The 20,841-nt window shown below is 46.4% G+C and overlaps 1 protein-coding gene across 1 annotated transcript in view; it reads right to left on the reverse strand.

The window, feature by feature from the left end:
- LOC144175534 (tRNA (34-2'-O)-methyltransferase regulator WDR6-like) overlaps positions 1 to 20,841 on the reverse strand; it is a 161,844-nt gene that overhangs the window by 45,684 nt on the left and 95,319 nt on the right. The window contains exons 12-13 of the mRNA XM_077704610.1: positions 5,993 to 6,181; positions 4,292 to 4,453 (exon numbers count right to left, since the gene is read on the reverse strand). Coding sequence (XP_077560736.1) covers positions 4,292 to 4,453; positions 5,993 to 6,181 — 351 coding nt within the window. The remainder of the gene's footprint in view (positions 1 to 4,291; positions 4,454 to 5,992; positions 6,182 to 20,841) is intronic.

Here is a 20,841-nt window from a genome sequence, read left to right on the forward strand (position 1 = left end):
GCCTTTAACATCAGACAAGTATTCTTCATGGCGTGTGTATCCTCATGCAACAAAAATCATCCCTCTGCGTTCAAGTGTCATAAAGTTATCGCAGCTGCAAAAAAATAAATGCACGTAACTTCGCGGCCGCATAGCTGGGGCACAGGCCGTGATCCACCGGTGACCCATGACGCAGTGGATGTTTTAAAGGAGTAATGACACGAAATTTCAAAGCTGGAATAAGTATTTAAAAGGCTTCCTTTGTATATGGAGATATCTCCCAGCAGGTTTAAACAGCAACTGTTCAGAATAACATGGTACTTTAAATCCATTTTAATCTTTGCGCACACGAGAAAGCTCAGAACGGACACCCTTTCACAATCGGCCTCAGCATGACGCCATCTGCTCCTCCTGGCCCCAAACTGCTGACGTGAGGGCCCCCGTGACGTGGCCAACGCGTTGGCTGTGGTTGGCATGCTCTGCTCAGCATGTGCCACGTCATGGTTTTGAGACTAACGTCATGCTGCCCAGGCGCATGAAGAAGGTGGAAACGACAGACACGCAGTGGTGCAACGAGAACGGTGACGCCACTAACGCCCTCCTGTCATGGCGGCCGCCTGGGTGTTTGTTTTGTCGAAACTGAAACTGATGCAAATAAACAAGGCTGTAAATAATTATTTACACTGCGACTGACCGTCTAAGTGCCATTTTATGATTAGTGGGCTGGTAGACACCCATAACAGCAAAAAAAAATGTAACCCGAAAATTTATTTCGTGCCAGCACTCCTTTAACTTTTTCGTTACCACGCCTATTCAAATCGATCATCGGTGATCGATGATTTATATTGCATATTTCGACATGTTGTACTGATTTCTCGTACGCCTAATGCCGCCAGTGGTTAGTCTAGGCACTGCACTTTTAGAATCAGTTTAAATTTTCCCGCTCCGATGACATTCAGATTTTTGACAGCATTTTTTGCAAGCTGAGGTGCGTGTGTTATCGAGGAAGGGGGCGTGGCTGCTGCACTTGACAAAAACTCATGCTGCTCATGGTTAGGCTGCATTACCATAAATTTTTTTTTGTCAAAAGGCTCCTGGCAAGTCAAGTACCAAATATTGTTGTCAGCTTTACAATCCGATAGCGTTGAGGTGATAATTACTTGAAAATGACACCAGCTATTCACTAGTGATCTTTGGTTCAGAGAAAGGATAGCTTTATTCTGGCAAAGCTTATTTCTGATGGTCCCCCGCATGTCTAGCAAGTGTGCCTGGCATTTTCAGTCAGTTTCCAACAGTTTCGGTTTCGTTTTTGCGTTGCGAAATTCCTATTTGGCGCTACTACGCAGTTACCCAACTACAAGCTCATTTGCCACGGCACCTCCGTTGCCCACTACCGTGCCTCGAAACAGGCGTGCCGCTCGTGCTTTCACTTTACCCACGCCTTACTTCTGTGATAAGAGCTTCTGCTGAAAGTCGAAAGATAACACCGAATCGGCGGATATCAGTTCAGACGAGGAGAACACTTCCAATCAGCCTTGAACACCGCCAGCTGCTCACCGGCCAGTTTCGTTTTTGTCCAGGGGTATTTCCGGAAGTCTAGTGTCGCTCCTTAGTAGAGCTGTCTATTCTGACAGTCTCCAACAGCCGCCTTGTAAATGTTTCTTTTGGAAATTGTTAGGTGGCGCTGCAATGTAGTAGGCTCGCAGTGCTGAACTCGCTTCACAGCATGACGGCGGCTTGGTGAAAGCTTGCTGGGCATGATTCTAGCGCATCGTACCTTATTCCTGCAAGCAGGGCTACCACAGCGAGTCAGAACATGATAATAAACCGCAAATTAAAGTTCTGGCTGATAAGTGATGATCAGAACGTCAACACGCATCCACCACAGAGTTTGGTTTTCAACTCCAAGCGGATTTTTTTGCATAGCTTGCTTGCCTTCAATATTGTGTTGGTCATAATCATCGACAAGGTGTTTAAACATCACGTGAAGGCTAATTGGGGTTTTTAATGATGTCAAACCACCAGATTTCTTCCAGACAACCATCCAAAATAGCAAAATTTGAAATAGAGGTTGGGCTTCACCTCAAGGCACGGGCACCACGCGTGCTAACATTTTATTTTATATCTGACAAATTGTACTGCACAACGCAGTCGTTTTTCTAGGACGGGTTTTTTAAATGCTTACCTACAAAATGTATATTCTAAATTTTTTCTACTGCTCGTGGTTTATTATACACAACTTCCTATTTTTCATTTTGTTTGACGCCTGGACAAAAATTTCGAATTTGGTAATTTTTTTCGCAATCATTCTTTATGAAAACATTATTAAAACTGGTTTGTTGGAAAGTGCGTGGAATCATCCGCATTTTATGTCAGTGCAATGTGTGCCTAACCAATATGTATAGCACAGAAAAAATGTTTTGTTAGACCCCTCAAAATTGGTCAATTTCCTGCGGTAACGAAAGAGTTAAATGCACTGTGGAAATGTTTTGCTGCATGATATATGCACTTTTTTTTGTATGACAACATGCGTGTGTTTTCATTTGGCTTGCCAGGCACGCCTATCTTTAAGGGAATATTTTTTCCTCTCCCTTTCTGGAGAACAGAGTGGCACGCCTTTGGTGCTGTTATACTCAAGAAGAGCCCCTTTGGTGCAGTATACTGCAGCAATTCTTCTTCAATAAAGCTGGAGCAATTGGTGAAGCATCTCCACCATTCTACGTACATAGACAAATCTTTTCACCACAGCTGGCTGCACATTAACATCCTGCCACAAAACATCTAAAGATGTCCATACAAATCGCCAGGTGCGGCAAAGCCGGTCTGCAGGGCAGTTTCCCCCTCGCCACACATCCACCCCCCCCCCCCCCCCTTACAGTAGAGAGAGAAGAGAGAGAGGAAGCACAGCTTTCCTAAAAAGCTCACCCGCCTTGCCTGGTGAAATTTGCTTAAAAACATCCCCCCTCACTTACTTCATACTGCTGGCAGGAATAAGAACTCACTGGGAAATACAGTCAAACCTCGATGTAATGAAGCCGGTAAAACTCGCAATTTAATTCGTTACATTGAAATTTCGCTACATTTAAATTCGTGGTTAAAATGAAGTGTTCACCGCACGAAGCAGTTCCTGCGAGCAAAAACGTGGCGCGCATACATGGCTGGCGCACTGTTTCTGTCGAAGCTTAATTGTCTATGCGGGCACAAGCATGTACTGCATGGAGCGTTTTCTGCTTGCAAAAGCACGCCTCGTGAGCCACAGGCGCTGACGCAGCCGTGGAGGAGACCACCTGCACGATGTGGGTAGCTCCAGCGACCGCTTCTAATCGCTCACTGACATGCTACACGAGCGGCAAACGAAGTTGTTCATGAGGGCAAGAAGCTGATAATGTGGACGAAATTTGCACTGTAAAATGGCATCCGCACCACTTAGGAAAGCGCCCATCAAATATTCTCCCCGGTGGTAAGCCTAATCGTCTCTGGTGGGGCCAGCTGGCATCCCCTAGCGCTTCGAAGCTTCCGCCACAGGGTGCGCGCATCACCATTGGCGAAAGTCATCACACTCCTCCCACTGCCACGCACGGTGCAAGTCGCTTTCTGGCCGAGGCAGAAGCCACTGCCTGTGTGCAATTGAAAAAACGCGCGCGCAAGGCTCATAAAAACCCACAAATGCTTTGCCGCGCACTTGCTGGAACGATAGAACCCAACAAGCATGAGTGAACTCGAACGAAAGACAAAGCGGTGGCATACGGCGGCCGCACCAGCGGCGCTATACACAGTTTGTAGTAAAGGAGCTTGTAGGCAAGGAGCTTGTAAGCAAGGAGCTCACTCAGGGACTCCATGTCTTGCTGCATCTGCAGCAATGGGCAGCTCGTATTGCCATTTGCGTTTTATCAAGACTCCGTTTCAGCATTTGCGTCTCCGAAAATCTACTTCTATAACCAAAATTTCATGCGAAGTTGTGCATGAAACTTCGTTACATTGAAATTTTGGCAAACTGGACTTCATTACACAGAGGGTGAAAATACATTGTGTGCTTACACTTGAAGTTAAAAAAAATTACGGGGTTCATTACATCGGAGGTTTCATTACATTGAAGATGGTTACATCGAGGTTTGACTGTACTCCCGAAACGCCAGTCAAAATTCTTTCGTCGCATTTGCCTGCAAGGCAGAATGCATGTCCCCCAGCAATGCATACTGCTGTAAATGCGCCAGCTGCTGTGTCCAAGCACACACTGACCTGGCTGCTGCCAGCAGCACAGAGGGCCCAATGAAAAGGCGGGGGAGCAGCCCCAGAGGCGATGCCCGCTCACCCAGAATATGCGCAGGTAGTGCAGGCCCCGGTTTCGCAGCGAGTACAGCAGCACTCGGCCGTCTCGTCCCGCAGTGATCAGGGTCTCGTGCTGCTGCTGGATGTCCGTGACGCCGTTGTTGCCGTGGATGGCCGTGTACGACTGGAACGGCTCCACCATGTCCTGGGCCACAAGGGGGGCATCTACGCTGCCGCTAAAGGCACAGTGCTCTGCCCCGCCTACCGCAGCCACACCACACCCCCATGGCACCAGAACAAGTTCCTAGGCGCAAAAACCCAAGAAGCTGACTAGGGAGTTACGACCTGGCACTTACACACAATACGCACATTACCGTACTTGCTGGAATGCTCACCGACTTATCCAGCATTCAGCACGACTGACAGCCGAAAAGGCCTCTTACTTACATATACGCTGACAGCAAGGAAGTCTGCACCCTTCTGGTGCAAGGCTTCCTTCCGAAACCGGCTTTGGAAGAACTTAAATGCCTTAAGGGCACAATAAGGGTACACTGGGCACCAGGACACGGGTTTGGTAGGAAACGAAAGAGCAAACCTGCTCGGCTGGAAGCCCTTCTCTGAGCACCTGCCAACTGTGGTCAAACCCAGAAGCCTGTGACCCCGCCAAAACTAGTACAACTTAATTAAAGAATACGCAGACAGCAGATACAAATTCACTCCTCCACACAAGAAATTGTCCAGGCAACAGCAAACAGCCATAAGGTTGCCGCAAACACAAACGCTACTCACCCCCAACCAAGTGTACATGTACAAAGGCCGCATAAACACTTCCCCGCCAGCGTGTGATGTATGCCCCGTATGGATAAATCAAGAGCACATGTTATGGTTATGCCCTAAGGTAGACAGAAGCAATATCCGCAGGGAGTGGCTGACTGATCCGGCCATGCTACAGCAGCAGCTATCGTTCGCAGGCTTTGTACAGAAGACCATAGCCACCCAGCCTTCAAGGCAAGACCCCTGAAGACCCACCATTGAGGAAATCCAGGGGCCTGCTGAAAGGAGGAGGCCTCAGCCAAAAGGGCAAAAAAATTCTATCTCTCTCTCTCTCTCTGCTGTCATTCCAAAGAAGCACGCTGGAATCAAGGGCTGAAATATTGGAGGATGTGCCTGACACATTTCGACAAGTTATAAGGGTCACTTCACAGGACCTCGCAAACAGTCTTCGTAAATCAAGTTCACATTCCTGTACTCAGTGTTTTCTAACAACTAGAACAGCACAAATAAAAATGGGTCACAGTTAATATTCGTAAGCCTAGTTATCACGAGCGAAAAGTCTGTTTGGCTGGGTTTTGCATATTGCAGCTATGTGCTGCTGCCCACTGCAATGTTTGATGACCACTGTGACTTGTTTTATAGAATGTCCATTTTTTATTTCGCCTTTCGTCTTGTTTTCCTTTTTTCTCTTTTATTTTTTTTTTTTGCCCTCGGTTCTGTTGTCGTTTGATGTACAATGCTCTTTGCTGCAAGCTTTTAAAAGATGCCTCTGTTGATTTTTATTTTTGCATATTACGAGACTCATGATTCCGTTTCTGCACTGAACATTTTTTATGTATCTCCTACAACAATGCCCTCGGGCGAATGTAGTAAACTGAATAAATAAATAAATAAATAATAACTGCAAAAGACACCCTCCACATTCCCCTGCCGACAAACTGCAGGGCCCAGTGCTGGCCACAGCACTTACCTCCTCGACATCAGCATAGAAGCCGTGGATGGAGCCGCAGCGGTCGCCCACATACAGGGTGTCGGTGGAGGGGCAGAAGAGGGCGGCGGTGGCCCAGCGCTGCCGCCCGCGGGGCAGTACACACGTGGCGTACAAGTCCATGGTCTCCTGCTCGCCGGGCGTCTCCTGCTCGCCCACGCGCGACAACACCTGCGGCCGCCAAAACTGCCGCTGCACTCGGGGCCCTTGTGCTAAGCCCCCCACACCAACTCATGCAACCCTTCCCGCTTGGTGGCAGCAGCAGTGAGAGAGGCCCCACTGGGCTGTGCTTCATTCGAGTCACGCAGCACCCCCCTGCTCGAAGCAATGGCATTGCGTGAGCTCTAGCGAATGCTGTCTGTGCATCATTCCGTTCAACTACTTAGGCAGGGTTGCCTCGTACAGAAACTTCGCATGCTATAAGGGCTGCTGCAATGCTTGAATGATGACAAGGCCTGCGTGTATAGGGATTTTTGCTTGCAATCCAATTTCGTTTGAATAAATTAAGGCAAGTGCAGTTTATGATTTCTCAAAAAGGTGAGATTTGAGATTTCTCACTTACGCTTCACTAACTACCTCTTGGAAAAAAAAAAGGCTCGTTTTTAAAAGCCTTTGTAGAACTTTTCTATGGAATAGAAAAACATGAACAGGCTATCCTGGTGTTTCCAGCTTTATTCATTATATTAGAGAGTTTTAGCATAGCGGCTAGCTTATAGTAACAATACGGCATCGGGTGTTGGGACTCGACTGAGCAAGTGCGAATTCGTTCCACGGGGACAGTCGCATATGCCTCACCCAGCCGGAGCATTCGTACCACTATGGGGCGACCTCCTCGCCCTCTCCGCACACGCATGCACAGTCAGGTCCTGGTAAACCCCTGCCATAGCATTACCATATGCTAGCCACTATGCTAAAACTCTATTATATTACATTTTATGCGTGGGCAACCTTCATCTCATATGGTGACCTACGCTGCAATCGTTTCAGCAATACTGCAATCAAATATAACTACAGTGTAGACCATTTATGTTGTATGTGTTGTTTATTGGCGCAAGGGCAGCTTGGCCAAAAAGCGCCAAATACCAGGGTTTTGTATATTTCTTCGGGGGTTTACTTCTTTAAGTAAAAGGGTTAAAAAATGGTGTAGGGGGCCATTTCATTAAAAGCAACCTATTGGTATAGAGGGCCATACTGCTAAGGTAAATACTGCTGCCATACTGCCATACTGCCATACTGCTAAGGTAAGTGGTAAATGGAAATGCAGTACAGCTTTCAGTGATTATGCAGTCCTCATCAGAGGGGGATCGGTGGTACAATTATGGTCGATATGAAATTGTTTGTAAAAATCCGACGCTAAATAAATACTCTAGGACACGACTGCATGCAAACATGGGATTGTCTGCAAGGAAATGTGCTGGGTGAATCGGGATGTGGTGCGTGTAGAGTTCTGGGAAGTGTTTGCGTCTGTCAGCATCGTGTTCTTTGCATTCAACAAGGATGTGAATAACGGTAAGTGCTTGTCCGCATCTCGAACATTGTGGTCTTTGTGTGCCATTTAAAAGGTAAGACTGTGTGCCGTGTGTGTGTCCTATACGTAATCTGCAAAGTGTAACTTCAATGATTCTGTTCCGTTTGTCTGTTATGTATTTGCCTATTTTTGGCTTAATTACATGAAGTTTGTTCTCTGTCTGTGTGTCCCATTCTTCTTGCCATTGCTTGCGGAGTTTGCGTCTGATGAGAGCCTTTAGATCAGTGTAAGGTATTAATGTCACGTCAATCTCATCACGGTGGGTGGCGGCAGCTGCTTGTCTGTCTGTCAGCAGACTCACTGCCAACTATTCCGCAATGGCCTGGGACCCAGCAGATTGTAATTTGAAGCCCCATGGAGTATGCACACATAATAGTCTTTAGAAGCTAGTTGAAATATGTATTTTTGTTGCTTTTGCCAGATGATAAAGCCGTTACAACACTAAGTGAGTCTGTGTATATAACTGGCATAGGTATTATGCTTTGTATTATGTGTTCAACAGCCATAGTAATACTGTATGCTTCTGCAGTGAATATGCTTGCGTTTAGGTTCATTGTTTTTGAGCAGGAGAAGTTTGGTCCAAGTGCCGCACATGCTACTACAGAGCGCGTTTTGGATGCATCAGTGTAGAATTCTGTGCATTGATATTTGTGTTGCAGACTTAGGAAGTGTCGTTGTATGAGGGCCTGAGGGGCTCGGTTCTTATCAATTTAAACAAATGACAAGTCGCATGACACAGGTAGAAGTTTCCAAGGTGCAATAAAATCCGTAAAAACAGTTTTCTGAGTGTCCGTGAAAAATATTCCCAACTCAGAGGCCTCAGATCTGGCTGTAAAAGAAAAAGGTTGGGGCAGTGAGGGGCGTTTTAAAAACAAGTTTGCGGTAGTGTGATCGCTTAGTATGGTGTTACAGGGATGCTGAGGTAGCGAGGCCACTTTAACGGCATACAAGAGTGCACTGAATTTACGCTGGTGTTCCAGGGGCCACATGCCAGACTCCACATAAAGACTTAAAACGGGACTCGTACGGAAAGCACCTGTAGCTAGCCGGAGCCCTAGGTGGTGAACAGCATTGAGCATCTTGAGGGCTGTTTTTGATGCCGACTGATACACAATGCTTCCATAGTCAATTTTGGAGATAATTAGGCCACAGAATATTCCAAGTAAGCATGTCTTGTCAGTGCCATAGGACTGGTATGATAAAACTTGAAGTATGTTTAAAGGGGCCCTGAAAGGCGTTTTGAGCACACTAAATGAACTAGCGCAATTGTTAGATTGGGTCGTCAACATCATCTGTGCCAAGTATTATTCTTTTACGCGCAGCGGAAAGCTCACACTTTTGTTGCAAAGTTTGTCGCTTTTTTCTCACCCTTCCCTTCGTGTTTTTGGACGCCGCCATCTTCACATGTCTACGTCATCGATTCCCAGATGTTCGTCATGAGCTAGACATCCTGCTATTGGGCGGCTTTTTCACGCACTTCCGGCAAAGAGATGAGTCGTCTGCTCAGCGTCGGCTCACCGGCTGACCTGCCAGCGGAGTGCTTGGACATTTTATGACAAACGAAACAAGTGTAAACAAACGCTTAACCGTTTGTATTGAATGCAACAAAGCCATAACACGACATGGATATTCTCTTACTTGAGTACGTTCCATAAAGAAAGCATTGAAGCCCCATGGCACTTCTTTCTTGCAATCGCAGAGAACGCCCTGAGCCGAATTCCCGGGTTTGACGCATACATTTTATTCAACTTCCAAACAATCCAGAGATGCGTTTCGAACGAACACAACGTCACAACATGCGTTGCAAGTCCGAACCGCGATTGACAGACGATGGGTTGCCTCCTCCAGCCCCTCGTAAATATGGCACTCACCTCGCGCGTGGTTTGCGGGGATGAACAGCAAGTCACTTAACTCTGGCGCACAAGCCGAGATGGCTTTTAGCCATGCACACTGCACATACCCCATGCGAGGTTGAGTCGTATGCCGCTCGAGAAAGATAATCCAGACCATGGGAAGCACTATCCACCCGCAGAAGCACAACGTCACATTTCATCGCGAAACAAAGGCGTCCACAACACACACACCATCACCTCCTGTAATACCAAACGCATCTCGCACTTCCAAATGGGAGTGAGTGGTACACCTGCAGTGCCCACATGTCGCGAGGTGGGGCCCCGAGCTGAACCGGGGTCACGGAACCGTAACTGACTTCTAGAGCGGTTTGTGCCTTGTTGCCAGGGCAACCGATGTTTGATATTTTCAAAGAAATGGTGCTCGCTCCAGCGCTAGAAAGCTCAGAGCCGCGGCGGAGCATGTTTTGCCAACGTTGCCGCTCTCCACCACACGTCGCCCCAAGCTGAACTGGCGTTTTGTGCACAGGTTCTGTATCGGTTTAAAATGTCTTTTTCACATGCCGCCGGCAGGAATTACCACCGCCGCAAAATAAGACCCGGCACCAGTGGGGACACATCTGATACGCCGCTTTTTGGATAAACAGTGCGCTGTGCATCCAAGGGAGCGAGCGCACGATTCTCCCCGTGCAGCTGCGAGTTCGCCGCCGATAAAAAGTCACGTGCTGCTGATAGCAAAGTTCTGCAGCAACGTACACCGCGAAAGGGCAAGGCCAGGCCGCCGCACACATGTGGCCAGATTTTTCGTTCGCTTTTCGAGCCTTGAGCGGAGTGCGGGATTCATGGTGTCAACAAAGCTTGCCCGTAGCAGACGGCAGTGTGGGCAGCGCAATAGCGGAAGTACGTCACCGCCGAGGAGCGCAGCATCATGGGAGGGAAGGCTCGCTCGCCGTCAACTGCGGAGAGTAAGTTGAAAGGAGGAGGAAACGCGGCGCGACGATAATGCACGGTTTTTGATTTACGATTTCTCAGCTAATACTCATCGCTTTAAGGGGGGACACTGTTCTTAAAACAACTTCTTTTATTTTCAAGTGAACTGTGTGAAACTTGTCAGACTTGCTGCTTTTTTCCCACTGATTTCAAATATGCCAGTATTTTTTCAGTTGGTCAATTAGTTACCAAGATAATTAGAGATAATTAGCCATTTTGCCCCAACAATTAACAAAACAGTGTTGCTCACAAAACTGTAATCTTTATATTTTCCATTACTATGAACCCTGCTGAATGCAATCTTGGAAACAGTTTTTTGATGCACCGCTTGGAACTAATTTTACGGCTCATTAAACTTCGGTAGCACCAGTGGCAAGGAACCATTTTCAGTGCCCATTTCAAACACCGAAGTTTAATGAGCTGTAAAATTAGTTCCAAGCGATGCATCAAAAAACTGTTTCCATTATTGCATTCAGCAGGGTTCATAGTAATGGAAAATATAAAGATTACAGTTTTGTGACCAACACTGTTTTGTTAATTGTGGGGCAAAAATGGCTAATTATCTCTAATTATCTTGGGAAATAATTGACCAACTGAAAAAATACTGGCATATTTGAAATCAGTGGGAAAAAAGCAGCAAGACTGGCAAGTTTCACAGAGTTCACTTGAAAATTAAAAGAAGTTGTTTTAAGACCAGTGTCCCCCCTTAACAAAATTCTTGCGGGAGGAGATTGCTAATACATTGCTTTATTTGGTTACATGTACATCCACGCATCGGCGGAAGGTATTTCAGGACCCCTTTAAGGATTGCATGCTGGTTAAGGATTGCATGCACTTCATTTTGAGTTGCTGAATATGTGGCATGAAAGTGAGCTTTTTTGTCGAGCAAAATACCCAAAAACTTCTGTCTATCCTTCACTGGGATTTGGTTTCCATTGAGCGTAATGCACGGCTCCACTATGATGCCTCGCTGCCTAGAAAACAAAACACAGGAGCTTTTGTCGGCATTGAACCGAAAGCCATTTTCGGTTGCCCATTTTGACAGCCTGTTAACTCCTAATTGTACCTGTCTTTCGCAAACTGCTACATCACATGATTTAAAATTTATCTGGATGTGATCCACATAAACAAACAGAATAGAATAAAGAGCGTGGCAAGACATTTTTCAGAAAATTCATTTTGACAATAAAAAGCATACAACTCAAGACACCCCCCTGAGGAACTCTGAAAATACAGTGGGTTAAGTAACTTGTAATGAAATTTAACATGTTTCCGCAGATTCCAAGCGAGCCTAAGTCCAGTAAAATTCCATGGCGCCATGTGGTATCATGCGCCTTGTCTAAGTCAAAGAATACTGACAAGCAAGTTTGTTTGTAAACAAAAGCGTCTCGTATATAAGATTCAAAGGTAACAAGAAGATTGTCGTTTGTGGAACGACGTACTCGAAAACCTGATTGGTGATTATCCAGCACACCATGAAACTGCACACCATGAAACTCCAAGAAATACAGTAAACGCCGGTTAATCATTCTAACAATTTTCACAAGCAGCTTGTAAGGGCTATTGGCCTGTAGCTGCTAGGTAGACCTGGGTCTCTCTCTTGCTTCAGCACAGGAATGACAATTGCCTCTTTCCATGACTTTGGCAGTCGTCCTGTTCGTCATATAAAGTTAAAAAGCTAAAGAATTGCTTCAAGTGTATCTGTCTTGGTGTAAATGTTTTATCATCTCATATGTTATGTTGTCTGCCCATGGAGCTGTTTTCCTACATGATAAAAGAGCAATGGAAAATTCCTGTTTTGTGAGTGGAGAATTATAACCGTCGCGTGATGTTTTCTTGTTGTGAAGAGGCTTACGTTCTGCAATCTTTTTATGACGAAGAAATTCTGTTGAATAGTGGGTAGAGCTGGAGATATGTTCAAAATGCTTGCCGAGGGCGTTGGCCTGATCCTCTAGTGTGTCACCTGTTGTGCTAATAAGTGGGAGAGTGTTCGTGTTCTGACCCTGAAGTGCTATTATTCGTTTCCATACCGTGTGTGTATCAGTGAAAGAATTTATAGAGGTCAGGAATGTTCTCCAGCTCTGTTTTCGCAGCACATCGAATTCGTCTCCCTTTGGCTTTTGCTCGTTTTAAATGCAATGAGGTTTTCAACTGTTGGATATCTTCTGAAGGTTCCCCAAGCTTTATTTTGTTCTTTGCGTGCAGTCCTACACTCCTCGTTCCACCATGGTCTGGGCCTGTTTTTTGTGTTTATTGAAGCTCGAGGGATGGAGGAATGTGCGGCATCGATAATATGCGCAGTAATAATGTCTGTGGCTTGGTCAATGTCTAGATGCTGTATGGATGTGTAAGAAAGCTCAAATAATTCTTTGAACTTCTTCCAGTTTGCTTCCCCTTCTTTAAACCTTGTTGGGATGGTTGAAATTGCAGGGCTGTGAGCTAATTTAGGTATGACAGGAAAGTGATCACTGCCATATGGATTTGGAGCGGCGCTCCATTCAACCAGAGGAAATAGAGTGGCAGACCCCAGCGCTCGGTCAATAGAAGAAAATGTATTGTGTGTTGAGCTGAAAAAAGTTGCTTGTTTCTTATTGAACAGACAAGTGCCAGAGGACAACAAGAATTTTTCTAGGAGTCGCCCTCAAGGGTCAGCCCGTGCTGAACCCCAGATCGGGTGGTGAGCATTCAAGTCCCCTACTAATAAGAATGGTGCTGAAAGTTGATCTATTAAACTTTCAAACTCTGTTGTTTTTAGGTGGTAGTCGGGCGCAATGTATGTTGAGTATATAGTTATTAGCCTACCAAAAATAATGGCCCTCATCGCTACAGCTTCTAAATTAGTTTTTAGGTTTAGTTTTTGGCAGGCCACTGACTTTTTAACAACTAAAGCTACACTACCTGATGAATGAGTGCAGCTGGCTTTGTCTTTTCGAAAGATAGTGTACAGTCCCCGCTCGTTAAAACGGACCCTCTTAATCTGGAAAAAAACGTCCGCTGTAGCCGAAGTATGCAGTATCCGACCGGTGTTGGGGGTAGGGGGAGAAGGTATTCGAGCGCAAAAGTGCGAACTTTGACCAGTACTGCACATAAATGCTACAGACACTATTCTTTCTACGCCCCTGCAGCACCTCTGCACAGCGTTCACGTGGTGGAAAGAATCACCTAAAAACCCTGTTTCCGAAGCTTGGCACCGGCCCTTGGAAAAGGCCTAGCATATGTGGTCGAGTGCGTAAAGACGCACGCTAAGCTGAGCAAAGAAAGCAAGAATATAACAAGGAGCAATTACTAACCCGCTATAAAATCAGTCGTGGCCAGCAGAATCAGCTAGGCTCTTTTAAAACCCTTCGTGACGAGGCACCGTTCGTCAAGCAAATCGGATCGCTGCTTGACGTTCCTCCAAGGCAGCTTCCGCATTTCTTGTAATTATAGTCTGGGCATTAAAACAGCTGATACGATATAATCTTATGGACAGCTGTAAATGTCCAAAGTTCTACCAGTTGGACTGTGCACGGCTACGGCTACCTCCATCTCTTCATCTGACGGCAAAGGAGTAGCTGACGGGTCAGGCTCCTTCACCCGCACACCCTTAGGAGTGCTGGATGTGTGTGCCACAGAAGGCTGCAGCAGCGCAGCGTTCGCAGAAGAAGAGCCAGCGACTCCCACGTCCTTGCCCGTCAGGCTTTCAGGGGCCAGTGGAACAGGACTGGGGAGTGCAGACTCTCTCACGGCAGTGGTGGTGGATGCCACTACCACCGGTGGTTCCCCAACCGGCGGAGCAGTGTCCTGGGCTGCTTGGGGCAACCCAGAGGGGGGCGGGGGCAGGACCATGTCTGCACTGCAGTACTGGGTCGCTGCCGAGACAAGACGCCGCTCCGCCCCCCGGCGAGCTGCGTCGGCATATGCTCTAGACGAGAACATAGCGTGCTTTTTGGGCGCTTCGGCAAAAGTGGTGTTTTCAGTGACTTTCAAGTGTATGATTTGCTTTTCGTTTTTGAAGACGTCACAAGACCGGGAATAGGCTGCGTGGGGATTTCCGCAGTTTGAGCATTTGAATGTGCTGCTGGGACAATTTTCGGTTGGGTGGTCATGCTGAGCACATTTTCTGCATGTCAGCCTACCTCTTCATGTGGTGGTACCATGCCCATAACACTGACACTTGAAGCATCTACGAGGGTTTGGAATGTAAGGGCAAACCTGACAGCGAATGAAAGCAGCATTGATGGTCTGAGGAAGAGAGCTTCTGTCAAAGGTTAGTACAACATGTTTAGTCTTGATTTCTTTGCCGTCGCATCTCATAGTACTAATTCATTTTACAGCTGTTACACCTTAATCACGCAGGCCTTCAAGAAGATCTTGTTCTGTTTCATTCAAAAGTTCTATTTCAGAGATTACCCCCTGCGAAGAGTTCAGGGTGCGGTGCGCTGAGACAGCTACTTTGAGGTCACACATATCAGTCCGGTTTAGAAGCTTGTCTGACTGGTGCTTGGTGAATACTTCGACAAGTACGTCACCTGATGAGTTTCTTTGCCTTATAATTGCTACCAACAATAGATTCAAGGGATCGTGCCACTTTAACACGGACTTGCTTGCGAGTGCAATTTCATCTTCAAGAGAGTGAATCACGAGGAATTTAAGAAAATTCTGCGGAGCACAAAATATTTGGCTGTTGGACAGTAACTTAGTTGCTTCGGTGCGGACCCTTTTTGGGGCCCGATCAGTTTGGAAAGGGGTTTTTGAAAATACCATGCGCCATAGTATAAGCAGAGAACAGGGGTACTTTCTCCTTTGACGTTACCCTGGTAGTCAAAGAGGTCCCGGAGCTCCCTGCCTGGTAGACAGGGGCAAGGAGCCCATCGGCCGGAGCTTGACCAAGGCTCCGACGGCCACCGTTTATGGCTTCTACCCTTCACCTTTCAACACCTCGCCACGGTTGGACACAGCTTATGTATGGGAGCTCGGGGTATCGCTGCTCACTGTCACCATGAATACTCAAGGTGCCCCGTGCGGGGGTAGACCATTTATAACGTAACCGCTTATAGTGCAGGGCCGAATACAACACGGGTTTTCCTGGCCACCGGTAGGCCTACCATAGAAGTCAATGCACAAGCTTACCGCTTATAATGCGGTTGCCCAAAACGCAATATATCGGTTATAACAATGGGTCGACTTAAAAGTCTCATTTTATGCATTGGGGCTATGGGAGAAAAAACAAGATATAACAATATGTTATCCACCGCATATCGGATACAACGATGAAAACTTTGCCGTCTGGAGGGTATGTTCCATGCAAAATACTGGCGGCACATGCTCGAGTGGCTGGTGTTTACTATTGACTGCTCGGCTCAAGGTACGTCGGGCAATGCAGACGGGCCCCCTGACCTGAAGATTAGCCTTCTGAAGGCCGTGCGCTTCGTTTATGGAGCGTGGTACGAGGTGCGGCAGAGCACCATACAAAACTGCTTCAGGAAGGCATTTGTGCGCCAGGACCAGCCTCCCTCTCCTAGTGACAGCGAGACCAGCACGGAAACTGCGGACCTGACGGAGCTCTGGGAGCACGTTGCTACTGGTGACGCAGATAGCGGGTGTGTTGCGTCGGTTGAGGACTTCCTGACGGCAGACAGTGCTGCTTCGTTCTGCGATGAACTCCCCGACGAGGCAATCATCGTGAATGTGTTGTCACGATAGAAAGCAGCGCTGTGCGACGGCAGCAGCGACAGTGATGAGAAGGTTGACAGCGCCTCTACGACCCCGTCGATGACCACGCAAAGTGCACTGACATCTATCGACTCGCTGATTGACTTCATGCGCACCAAAGAAATGCCACCAGAGTTTTCGCAGCTGCTGGAAGCTATGCGCACCGCGGTTGTGAAGCTCAAGCCTCCGTGGACGCAACTGCAGATTCCGGACTACTTCGGCGTGCCGAAACCATGATGCGCTCTTTGGAATAAGGAATAAAGTCTTGTTTTTGGTGGCCTACTATCTACAATATTCATTCATTGGTGCAAATAGCGAATTCAAGCCCAGAGCTACAAAAGGTACGTCCAGCGACGATTTTGTTCACGGCAGTCCAGATACAACGATCACCGGTTATAACAATCATATGTTTAGGTTTTCTCGGTATCGTTATAAGTGGACTGCACTGTAGTGCAAGTTTTTGGAGGGTCCGCTGATCGACCGGCACAGCTGGGGACAATTTTGGAGTCACAAGAAAGAATAAAAAATACGCAATCAGCCACCCCATGCGATACGCTTCCTGTTATCCTCTAATTTTGACATGGAAAATAAAAAAACAGGCACCCTTTAGTTCGCCTGTTCCGTTTGTACGCACGTGATAACCACAATTGTTCTTGCTTGATGCACCTTGGAAGACAGCGAGCCCCTCCTCTACCCCCTCCCCACCTCCCTGCACAGTAAGTTGTTTCTATTATAACACTGTGTAGAAAAGAAACCGCTCTTTTTCTTTGTGAACACCTGGAGATAGCGAGCCAAGATGGCGAAGGTTTTCCCAACCTGTACATTGTGGTGATAAGAAAGCAATCTCCTTCGACATGGCGAACGCGAGCTGGGGTGAGAAAAAAAAGGCGGGGGGAGAAGGGGGGAGGGGGGGGGGGGGGGGGAAGAAGGCATCTGTTCACAGACGCTAAGAAACGTAGACGTGCTCTCTCAAACCACCAACACAAAGAAGTTAAAGCCACGCTCGCGGCTTGTAAGACCGTGCAGCAGCTTGTGGACCCTGCACTAGCGTCTGATGTGGAAAAAAAACATGAAATAAAGACCGCACTGCTATTTTTCAGAGGCCTTCGTTTGAGTGATGATAAACAAAGAATGATTGAAACGTATACTGCGATGTGATTGGATTCGTGCATGTTTTGTTTATAGAGCAGTACCGCTTACAGTGTGCAATTTTGGGGCTCCCGCGACATACATTATAAGCAGTCTACACTGTATTATAACACACACTGTATTGTGAAAGTACATCTATCAGTTGTAGTTCCATGACCATTGTTGAAGTATTACCTTTTTGGGCAGAAACTCATCATGTACAAAAAAGCAAGCTATGAAAAATGAATCTGACACATAAAACCAGGCAGGCATGCCCTGAAGGCAGTGGTATCATCACTGCTACACAACCTTCTGTGCAGGCACTAACAAGGAAATAATGAAGACTGCCTCTGTCTCTCATTAAGGGTGAAAGTTGGGCCGGTTGGTGGGCACTAAACAAGGGATGAACAAGAAAGAGCAGACCGGCAAGCACTACACTTTAGCTACAGTCAAATTCCACTACAAACAGCACGGCCACAATGAAAGATTTACAATTCCCTGTCAGTTGTCCGTAAGATGGGAATGCAGAAAAGTTCCCTTGATAACAAACAACTTTCTCTGGGCCATTTCAATTCCATGCAATTTCTGTGAAGTAAATAATTGGAATTTTTGCACACTGGGCCATTAAAACTCTCAGATTTGTACACTTGTAACATGGTGAGAGTGGGCTCAGACAGAGTCACTGTTCTGGTATCGTAAAACATCTCCCAAAATATCCCACATCACTCCCACTGCTAAAGAGGGAACCACTGTTTCATGATGATGACGACGTAGCTAAGATCAACTTGCAGAGAAGCTCGCTCGCTGTCGAGCCACAGCCAAGCCCAATGAAGACACAATTGCACCTCAGCCTCCAGTAATTTGTAGCATTTTATCACGAGTTTGCGCAAGAGTAATCCGACTTGTAAGCACGGAGCTGTCAAACAAAAATGTGAAAAGTCCAAGTTTCCTGAATGATTTCAAGAATCATTCGTATGCCTCGCAGTGAAAACACTGCTGTTATGCAGGTGATCACTGACTGCCAATGCCTCAGCAATATTGTGTAACTGACCAGTGAGAGTCAATTACTTCACGGCACTTCCGTCAAAAAAGAATGAGTAGCATGTGCAAAGTGATTACCAAACGTACTAGATTTTGACACGCACCTGACTCAATTGGGACAGGAAGAGAGCAGGCGAGGTCAACTCATTGGCGGCTGCAGTGAGGCTTGTGCAGTGCAACTGAGCACAGCCGAGCTTTGCCCCGAAGGTATCGCACTGTAAACGAGCCTGTAAATGGTGCAGCTTGTGCTCTGGCAAGCCTGAATGTGGCACCTAGGCTATAGATGGCATCCACCGATACGTTTAGCTTTTCCTGCAGAATTTCAGCAAAAGTTTAGCTGCAGAAGTTTCCTGCAGTTCAGCTTTTCCTAAAATTGCAGACGCTTAGTCGGGAGAAAAAAGTGATACTTACAGGAGCCCTGAAAGATGTTTTGCCGATACATGGTTATTTGCATTTTCAGGTAAATAAATTTCCTAGTAATCACTTTCTTCAAGAACTTGTTAAAGCGATGAGCATTAGTGGAGTAATTGCAAATCAAAACATCGCACTTTCGCCTGCGCTGCGATTCTCCTTCATTTTGTCCACCTCCTCACAACGCGTGAGCATGACTGCCCATGATTCCCCACTTCTCGGTGATGTCTGCAAGAGCATCCCGTTGCGAGTGTCGTCTGCTCCTGCGATATTCAGCACTGCAGATTCACTCTAGAACGGGAGCCGTCTGGCTTTCTGCGTTCTGTTTGGGTCTTTTTTTTTTATTTTATCATTTTGCTAGGGATGGGCGAATATAGATTTTGAGGTTCGAAGCGAATTCGAAGCGAATAGTGATTTGGTCGAATAATTTCGAATCGAATAGTTCGAATAGTGCACATTGCAAATCACAAAGACAAATGAGCAACTTGTGACCTGACTAATGTACACATTTTTTTCTAATAATTAGAACTCACGTAGGCACAGCATTGTGTAAAACTATTACCAGTTGAACATTTATTTCGAAATCTTACACACAGCTTTCCTTTGCTGTATTCACAAGTTTTCATGAAGAAATGCCTGTTGCGCCACATGCTCTAGGTGCAGCAGTTTCCGCCGGCTGCTCATTCACAAGTTTAAGCGCCGCCTAGAAACTCGCAGAGTTAAGCGCCGCCTAGAAGTAAGGGGGCACAAGGGTCTTTGATCAAAAACTTTATTTTTGCAGTTATGATGATGAAAATTGGGGGGGGCACATGTAGTTTCTCATTCTAATTGTAGATATCAAATTTGTTTTTGAGTAAAATGATTATGTTCAAATTTATTTGGATTTTTATATTCAATTTTTTGACAGCCTTTGTAAAAGAACTGCTGGAGGGATGCAGCTAAACAGGGAACCAGTAAACTGCGCACAAATCAAAGAGTGCAATAAGACTAACATAATCATTATATCTGGTCTGTAGCAGAAGTTACGACCACTTGAAGTTTGGGCCTGGAAGGCAAAACCGGTTTTTCTGGTTGCCATCTTCCAGGCCCAAACTTCAAATGGTCGTAACTTCTGCTACAGACCAGATAGAATGATAATGTTAGTCTTATTGCACTCTTTGATTTGTGCGCAGTTCACTGGTTCCCTGTTTAGCTGCATCCCTCCAGCAGTTTTTTTACAAAGGCTGTCATAAAATTGAATATAAAAATCCAAATAGATTTGAACATAATCATTTTACTCAAAAACAAGCTTGATATCTACAATCAGAATGAGAAACTACATGTGCCCCCCAATTTTCATCATCATAACTGCAAAAATAAACTTTTTTGGTTTAAGACCAGTGAGCCCCCTTAAAAAAAGAAGTATTGTAGCCACTAGTATCCTCGGCCGTAGCCAAGCAAAGCGCAAGTGGCTGGCCGCCATTTTAAATAGGCTCGCTTAGTGCGGCGTACTGCCGCGCTGTGCGAGCCTATTCAAAATGGCGGCATGCCTATTCAAAATGGCGGCCTGTACAAGTCTGCTGGCTTGGTGCCGCGATGTTCGGAGCGGTGTCGTTTCAGTGCCGCCTTTTTTTTTTTTTAACCTAAAGTGTGCTGGCGGCCGAGAGCTTCGTGGAACCTCTAGGCAAGGCAGCAACTCGGCAGTGCCGGCACTGATAATAGAAATGTCCGCGTCGGTGGGTCTTGAGCCAAGCCTGGGGTAACTCTCGGAAAGCTTGACCCAAAAGCTTGGCTTTCAGCTGCCTATTCGGGAGCATCGAATAATTCGAAAATATCGAATACCTGCATTCGGATCGAAGCGAATAACGAATAGAGAGCTATTCGATCGAATATTCGACAATACCGAATATTCGCCCATCCCTACATTTTGCTTATAAACCCTGGGGCGGTATTCTCGTAACTGTCCCTTTCAAAAACGTCCCTTTTGCGTCCCTTTCAACGTGACATACTTCCGGTTAGGCAGTGGGCTTTTATTCAAATAGCCTAACTGTTCTTGCAAACGCATTTTAAAGAGCTGAAACCGTATCAGAGTATCTTTTATGTGTTTATTGTTCTGCGAGCGAACCGCGACAAAAAATCGTCTGCTCCAAATCGTCGGCTCCGAGTAGCCACAGCTCATAGTTCCGCCGTGTTTGCATGGCGTCACATCC

The sequence above is a fragment of the Haemaphysalis longicornis genome, unplaced genomic scaffold (assembly GCF_048455015.1).
Source record: "Haemaphysalis longicornis isolate Haplotype H1 unplaced genomic scaffold, Haemaphysalis longicornis Haplotype H1 scaffold_1, whole genome shotgun sequence".
Classification (NCBI taxonomy): domain Eukaryota; kingdom Metazoa; phylum Arthropoda; class Arachnida; order Ixodida; family Ixodidae; genus Haemaphysalis; species Haemaphysalis longicornis.